The 8,613-nt window shown below is 32.7% G+C and overlaps 1 protein-coding gene across 1 annotated transcript; it reads right to left on the bottom strand.

The window, feature by feature from the left end:
* On the bottom strand, nucleotides 1,789-2,624 carry LOC110270398 (zinc finger BED domain-containing protein RICESLEEPER 2-like). The gene is made up of 2 exons (XM_021119672.1): nucleotides 2,144-2,624; nucleotides 1,789-2,004 (listed from the first exon to the last, which is right to left on the bottom strand). The coding sequence occupies exons 1-2, from the start codon at nucleotides 2,481-2,483 to the stop codon at nucleotides 1,937-1,939; spliced, it is 408 nt and encodes a 135-aa protein (XP_020975331.1). The 5' UTR covers nucleotides 2,484-2,624; the 3' UTR covers nucleotides 1,789-1,936.

Below are 8,613 nucleotides of genomic sequence, written 5' to 3'. Positions count from 1 at the left end.
TATTAATTATATAAAAATATATTTTTAATAAGAAAATACTTATTTTCTTAAAACGAAAATCAGTCCAAATCACTTTATAATATTTTAAGGTGTATTTGGTTTAGTATTCAGAGTTTTAATCGAGTAGTAACTCAGGACAATTTACATAAATAAAATGAATGAGAGAAAGTGTTACGCAAACATATTCTGAAAAACTAGACGCAAATGTAATAAAACACCCTAACGCAGAACCTGAATATACGTAATAGCGGTTTATGAATGGGCCCAAAACGTATTCTGCGAAACACTGCAGCGGATTATGAATATATAAACCGCGATACCCTACAGTGGTATTTTCATGTGGCTGCTTGGAAAATGCTTATGTGTATGTTTGAAAAACACGTTGGAGAAAGAGAAGTGATTCCACCTCTGAATACATGTTCATATGAAGCTAAAATTTTTGGCTTTTGACGTTCATGTTCATGGTGGCTGGTTACTGTTGGTAAATTAGATGAGAAATTTTTTTCGTTGCAATATTTTTTTTCATCAAAATCTTTTAAATTTGTTTCAATCACTAACAAGGTGAATATTTTAATTTTTTTTATTATTTTTAGTACTCTCTTTCATATTTTAATTTTTATATTTTTTTTGTTTATACAGTATATGTGGTTGGTTTTATAGAATTTTTATTCTTTCTTATCTATATGAATTTTTTTCTATTCTTTATTTGATGTACTCTATTTTTGTTTTGTATAAAAAATTATTTTTTTTGGGTTTGTAAAATTTGTAATTGTAATTATTATATAATACGGTATTATCAAAATTTTGCATAATATGAATTATAATCCTATCAAAAAGTATAAAATAAATAAAAAACTAATTATAAGTAATAATAGAATCATAAATAATAAACATTTAAGTATATCAAAGAATAGAAAAAAAAACTCATTCAGATAAGAAAGAATAAAAATTTCATCAAACTAACAACATATATTATATGAACTAAATTTCTCATCTAATTTTCCAATTTCTCATCTAATTTTCCAACAGTAACCAGCCATCACGTAAACGTATGTTCAGAGGTGGAATCACTTCTCTTTTCTATAACGCGTTTGCCAAACACACACAGACATTTTTTAAGCAGCTACATTCTGAAGAAACTGCTGTAGGTATCACGGTTTATATAGTAAGCCAACTCCTTCATAATCAGCTACAGGGTGCAGCGGTTTATGTGTTTCAGCTTCTCAACATAATGGTGTAACGGATTATAGGGGTGGGCATGGTTTGGATTTTTAAGAATCCAAACTGGATCCACTTCAGAACCAGATGAAACTAAACCAAAACTAGATTGAAGAGAAAAACCGATTCTAAATCGATTTGAAAAAACAAAAACTAGTTTTAAACCGAGTTTAGAATTTAAATCCAGTTTTACTTACAAATCGGTTTAAATCCAATTTTTTAATATCCAAATTTAAAATTCGATTTTTTTTTGAAAATCCAGTTTTAAAACCAGTTTTTTCAACCAAAAATCCAGTTTTAAAACTAGCTTTTAAAATCCAATTTCCAAACCAGATTTTTTAACAAAAAATTCACTTTTAAAACCAGTTTTTAGAAATTCAATTTTCAAACCATAATTTTTTTTAAAAGTAAAATTAATACCAAAGTCATTTTAAAGTGTATAGGTTCATTACAATTAGAATTTGGTTCTTTATAAATCTAATGACAATAGCTAATCTATATAACATTTAATCATTCTCAAAACATAAAAAAGATACCATAAAAAAATCTCTCTAAAACAACACCACAAAATATCAAAAGATGTCAAGTTGCCAACAAAATCATCAAACAACCACAACTTTTGAGAAAAATATATATGCAAATAACAAAATATACCTTTGTCATTTTGAGACAAATCTTTAAATGAAAGTATTAAACTAAATGTGAATGCTAATCATACCTAGTCATCATCAAGATTATCAATTGATGCTGCCATAGAACAAGCACCATCATTAGAGGAAAATATATATGTCAAGAGAATCAAATTAATTATCAAGTTTATATTCAACAACTTTTAATTGGTAACTAATACCTAAATTTTAAAATAGCAAGACGACAAAAACAAAAATAAAATAAAATGAGAAGAAATATGAAAAAAATTCTATACCTTGATCAACTTGTTGAAGAACTTCACCATCATCATCTAAAGCAGAGAAAAGATCTTCCTTAAGCCAATCTCCTGTGCAGACTAAAGCCTCTACCATTCTAGGTGTTAAGGAACTGCGGTATGGATCGAGGACTCTTCCTCCAGTACTAAATGCAGAAACAGGTATAGTCAAAACCTCGCGAGCCATATTTCCAAGAATTGGAAATCGGGTTGAGTTGACCTTCCACCAGTTTAATATATCGAACTTATGCGAGTATGGCTCGCATTCTTCTTGTAAATATCTATCAAGTTCAGATCTTGTATTTGTTCTACGACCGGTTGCTTGCAGAAAAAAACCCATGTCATGAACATCGGTATTAATGTTGTTGACTTAAACATCTTGCGTATCAGTTTCACTTGCTTCCTCATAACTTTGGTATTGCTGATAAAGTAACTTTATGCACTTGGACAACTTTGACTTCAATTCGCCTCCTTTTTTCTTCTCCAAATAAATAATCCAAAAAATAATTGACATACTCAATCTTTTGCATTGGATTAAGTACGATAACAATCAATAACAACATATTCACCGAATCAGGATTGCCCCAATACTTCTCATACTTAACCCTCATCCTTTCTGCTATGGACATAGTACTGAAATCAACAGAATCACAAGAATGACGAATAAATCGTCCAATTGCAAATACTTCCTTCATATACATATCACTAGTAACATATAAGGTACCAGAAATACGTATAGTGGCATCACTGAACACTTGCAAAAAAGGTATAATGGAGTAAGCATACTCCTAGTCTAAATCAGAAGGCACACCTCTCCCTTTTCCTCCACTCATCTCTCCTACATAGGTATTGTCTTTCAAAGCAAGCAACTCAAATGCTTTGCGATGTTTCAAAGCTACCTCTAACGTTTGATAGGTAGAGTTTCACTTAGTCTCAACATCCATGCAAGGCAAGCCTTTATATTAGATTTTTTCTAGTTCAACACACTTTTGAAACCTAGTGGCTCTAGATGGAGAAGATCTAACATATTTTACTGCACTACGAATCCTCAAGACTGATTCATCAATCTCTTTCAACCCTTCTTTTACAATCAAGTTTAGAATATGTGCACAACACCTCATGTGAATAAATTCACCATTCAAAATAATGCTATTCCAAGAACTCAATCACTGCTTTAGATATTTAATTGCAACATCATTAGATGATGCATTATCAACTGTAACACTAAATATCCGATTCAAATTCCAATTATTTAAACAAGACTCAACTGTTGCTCCTATACCCTCTACTGAATGACTTGTCACTTGGCAAAAATTAAGTATTTTTTTATGTAATTTCCAGTCCAAATCAACAAAATGTGCTGTCAAACTCATAAGTAAAATTTTGAATTGAAGTCCAAATGTTCGTTGTTAAACATACTCTACCACAATTTGTCAAGAGAAAATTTTGCAACTTCATCTTCTCTTCAGCATAAAAAGCTCCAATGTCACGTGCTAATGTAGTCCGTGAAGGAACTTTGAATCTTGCTTGTAGGGCATACACAAATCTTCGGAATTTCGAGCTCTCAACGAAGCGAAATGGTAGCTCTTCCCCAATAAACATTTCCACAAGTGCCCTTCGAGCCTCCTCTTGGTCAAATTGGAAGCACTGGGTGAATTTAAAACACCACGCTCATCTATAGTCGGTGTGGTCATTGTTTTTTTTCTTTTGTTCGAATCATTATTAGAATTTTGCTTGCATCTTCTCAAATGACCTCACATTGAACCGGTTTTGTTCCCATATTGTATTAAACAACCACAATATTTGCATTTGGCCTTCTTCTCGGTAGCATTCTCTGCATCAAAATGACCCCAAACAACTGACCGATTTTTACGAATATCTGACGGTGGAAAAGATGATTGAGTGCTAGCAGACATCCCTGCTGTCATATATCCCTGCAGACTCAAAATTTGGTGCCAAACATATTAAAATTAACACAAACTAATTCTTAACATTTAGAATATCAATGCTATTAACATCATATATAATACAGAAAATAATACAAAACATATATAATGCAGAACAGAAACAGAAGTAAGTACACATAGAATTTATAGGTTAATAAATTAAAACCTTTATTATTCTTTAATTTCAGTTATTACTGCTTACTACTACCTTACATATAGTTGGACCTTATTGTTCTTTTTTACACATTATTTTTTACTAACTAGCATGGTTATTTATTACTAAGAGAGCAAAGTTAATTCCTTTCAACTAGCTAGTGTAGAATTTGTATACATGTCATACTCTAACAACAATATAATAATTATTACTAATAAAATAGAGAAACGTAGTTTTATAAAAAAAAATTCACAAATAATAACCAGTGATTATCATAATCCATAATCATAATTCATGGTATTGAACTGCGATTTTCTCTTCCTTCTATATATAATTATAGAACTTTTAATAAGAAGTTGTTTTTATCGTTTATAAAGATACCTTTATTTCTTATAGTCACCAGAAAAAAGATCAGATACCTTTCTTATAAAAAGAGAATTTTCTAATATTTAACTAAAACATAAATGTTACTTGTTCAAAAAGAAAATTAAGAAAATCTATAAACAACAAAAATGAAAGATTTGGATATCATTACGATTTTGACTTTGGGTTTGGACGCAACAAAGCTAAGTCCTAAGGCTAAGTTAAAGGTATTCTCATACCAGCGGCTGTTTTTGTCATTTTCTCCTTAATTAATTAATGAACCATGATAGTTTGTTTAAATTAACATTAATTAGACTACTAAAAAAAGTTAAAAGTTTTAAATATCTTGGGTGCATCATACAGGATAATGGAGAGATTGAACAGAATGTAAATCATAGGATCCAAGCAGGTTGGTCAAAATGGCGGAGTGCATCTAGTTTTATATGCGACAAAAAAGTACCTTTAAAACTTAAAGGTAAATTCTATCGCACCGCTATAAGACCGGCTATGCTTTATGGTACAGAGTGTTGGGCGGCTAAAGGAGAGCACGAACATAAGCTGAGTGTGACAGAGATGAAGATGTTGAGATGGATGAGTGGTCATACGCGATTGGATAAAATAAGGAACGAAGATATAAGGGAGAGAGTTGGAGTAGCACCCATTGTGAAAAAGATGGTTGAATCGCGTCTCAGGTGGTTTGGACATGTGAGAAGAAGACCGATAGAACATCCAGTCAGGATGGTGGATGAGATGAAAGATGGACAAGGGGCGAAAGGCAGAGGAAGCAAGACCTAAGAAGACCATCCATAAAGTGGTCAAACGAGATCTACATGTAAACAGTCTCTCTGTAGACATGATACATGACAGAGCACAATGGCGTCGTTTGATTCATGTAGCCGACCCCACTTAGTGAGACAAGACTTTGTTGTTGTTGTTGTTGTTGTAGACTACTACTAAACACTAATCCTTAATCCAAGGATCATTAGCTAGCAAAGCAATTATGATTAACCATTGACCCTTATTGTTACCTTTCATGTTCAACTTTTCTATTTCATATAAGTTATTATTTACAACTGTAAAAGTAATTAGTAATAAGAATAAAATTATGATCCGGATAGTAGGCTGGTAAAGAAGTTGTCTAAGCAAGAAACGTTATTGCAGGGTTGGAATCAGGCTTCCAACAATGGAAGTGAGGTTTCAGAATTTGCAATTGAGGCTGATTGCTATGTTGGAAGCAGAGCCTTCCCAACACTACCAAATGTTGCATTGAACATTCTGGAATCTGGCCTCGGTATCTTTGGAGTTAGTACTACAAATAATGGCTCACTACAAAAAGGAATTCATTCTGATATATGGGTTGACAAACCCCAAATGTGAGGTTTCCAGATTATTGTACAACTAAACTAGAATGTTTTAAGTACAATAAAGGAAAGAGGTCTCTAATTTCAGTTCGATCTATATCAGCTTCATACAGGATTCTCCTCAATCCATAATTCAAGAGAGTGAACCTTATTACAGCTAATCTACTTTTCCAACTTTTGGTCGCTCATGCTCACAAAATTTTGAATAAGTTACCTTAATCTCTATCTACTTTCTCTTAAAGAGGCATCATAAGACTGGAAGAACTTCTACTTCTGAGATTCAGGACACAATTTAAGATTGACAGTTTGAATCAATTATTTTCCGAGGATAATGTATGAGTGTTTCAGTTGTTGATGCTAATAACTGAATGAAAAATGCAAAATGCTAAACCAATAAATTACTGACAGAAAATAACTTGTGTATTTGGATGAACTTATTTTGGGCTCAAAATGTTTAGGACCAAAAGCTTTCAAATATTAGTACAAAAATGAATTCATTCAGATATAATTTTGTGCTCATGTTCTATAGAAACAGCATATTACGCAAATGTCTTATTCAAATGGGATATTACATATTATGCAAGTTAAAGAAAATTAAGACGCAAGTCCATAATTTGCATTAATTATCCTAATAGAGATTTGAAGGTACAAGTTCTGGTTTCTTTGCTAGTAGCCAATTCTAGATGGCAGAACTTTGATGTATAGAGTTCATGCTTTGGAATCTAGGAATGAATAATCAGAATGTACTTTAAAGTGCATGCTATAGAAACTGAAACCTATGTACTATAAGCTTCTAATTGAACATAAATCAAATGAATAATCAATGTTCTCTAAGGATTAGTTTCTGTTTATATGACCCTCTATTCTTCCTTGTTACTTCCATTATGAAATTATTACACAAACTTTGAAACCTAGCCTTTTAGATTTGCGTTGACTTGGTTTAATTTCATCTTAACTCAGTGTGTAGTGGTTTTATTCACTCAAGTTTGAGAGTAATGGAAAGAAGAATAGATACACGTTTTGAAGCTTTCCAGAAGGAAATAAACTCAATTGGTTTGGGTTTTGACATAGCCCAAGATATAGATTTTGGTAACTGTAAGAAGGGTTCAAGGTTGTATATCAATCAAAATTTTTTCCACTTGTATTTTTTCCACCTTACATAATTATACATCTCATGATCTATCAACAGATGTTCTTAACACAGTAGAAAAAGGAAATTTTGGCTATGTTCATTGATACATTGCATACAGAATTGTACAATTGAAAACTTACAGGAACAAAATGCACCAAACTTAAGTTTATCACAGTTTTATAGTCAAAAAGAAAAAGAGGGAAAAATCATACCTCTTAAGCCACACTACAGTGATAAACCAAAATAAGGGTTCCTAGGTAAGTTTATATTATTCTGTTGAAATGATGGCACAGCAACTAAAATGGGCAGAGGCAAAGTAAGAAGAAGGAGAAACAGAGGTACTAACCTTGTGAGGCGGTGACCCAGAGCCCAGAGGCAAGAAGCACGAGCAGAGGCGAAACTGGAAGCCCACACCTGTGACGGCGAGTCGGCGACGGTAAAGACGACAGCGGAAAAGACCAAAGGCAGAAGAAGAGAAACAGAGGTGAGGCCATTGAACGGTTGAAGGAAACAAATCAGTGCCGGTGCCAGTTGCATGCTCTGGTGCCGGCTGCGGGGGAGACTATCCGATCGAAGGAGAAGAGCTGAAGGAGAAGAGGATTGGATTTGTGCGTGAGTTAAGCGTGAACTGGTTTACACTAGAGGTGTGCATGGCCCGGTCCGGCTCGAAGATCCGGTCCGACCTCGAATACTTTAGGACTATTTTGGTGTGATTTTAGGGTCTTGGTCGGGTAAGGGTCTCAAAAATAGACCCGATCATTATTTCGGGTCGGGTTCGGGTAATAGTTCGGGTCACCCGAAGTCGGCCCGGTGGCCCGGTCATCATACACAATTAATATTTTGTGTTATTAGTGATGGATGATGGCTATTCTTATGTGAAATTTAAGTATTGTAAACCTTAATATTGTATTATTAGTTATTATAAGACTATAAGTTAATATTTTATGTTTAAAATGTATAAGATTTTAGACTAATACATAATATTGTGTTATTTGTATTGAATTAAATATTTGGTGTATTAGACAATATTAGTATTGATTATGGTTATGCTTAATTTTAGAGAAGAGTTGGTTATTGTTATATTTTTCTAAGTGAATTTTACCATGTCAAATAATGGTTGGAGTATTGAAAATTTGGATATTTTCACATGCTAGCTTATAAGAAAGTATCAAGGTAATGTAATGTTAACGGCCCGATTTTTATCCGGTATAATCGTGGCCCGAAAGTGTATAAATTTCATCGGGTCTAGAACCGAGTTCGAGTATAATAAATAAGCTCGATATATATTTCGGGTCGGGTCTGAATCACATTAAACCCAATTTCACCCGACCTATGCACACCCCTATTTTATGCAATTAGAATTAGGATTTTTTTTAAATTTGAATGTGGATCAATGGATTTAGAATTAGGATTTTTTTGGAATTTGAATGTGGATCAATGGATTGGATTAAAAACCAAACTATAAAATAAATTTAATTTGGTTTGGATTAGGTGTATTCAGGTTTTGTATTAGA

This window comes from Arachis ipaensis, chromosome B03 (assembly GCF_000816755.2).
Source record: "Arachis ipaensis cultivar K30076 chromosome B03, Araip1.1, whole genome shotgun sequence".
In the NCBI taxonomy this organism is placed as follows: domain Eukaryota; kingdom Viridiplantae; phylum Streptophyta; class Magnoliopsida; order Fabales; family Fabaceae; genus Arachis; species Arachis ipaensis.
The sequence above is the reverse complement of the archived record's forward strand: the minus strand, read 5'-3'. Positions and strand labels throughout refer to the sequence as shown.

Coding starts and splice junctions, on each gene's coding strand:
- LOC110270398 (XM_021119672.1), bottom strand. CDS start 2,483: ATGGGTTTTTTTCTGCAAGCAACCGGTCGTAGAACAAATACAAGATCT. Junction 2,005..2,143: donor TCTTCAACAAGTTGATCAAG/GTATAGAATTTT, acceptor TTCTCTTGACAT/ATATATTTTCCTCTAATGAT.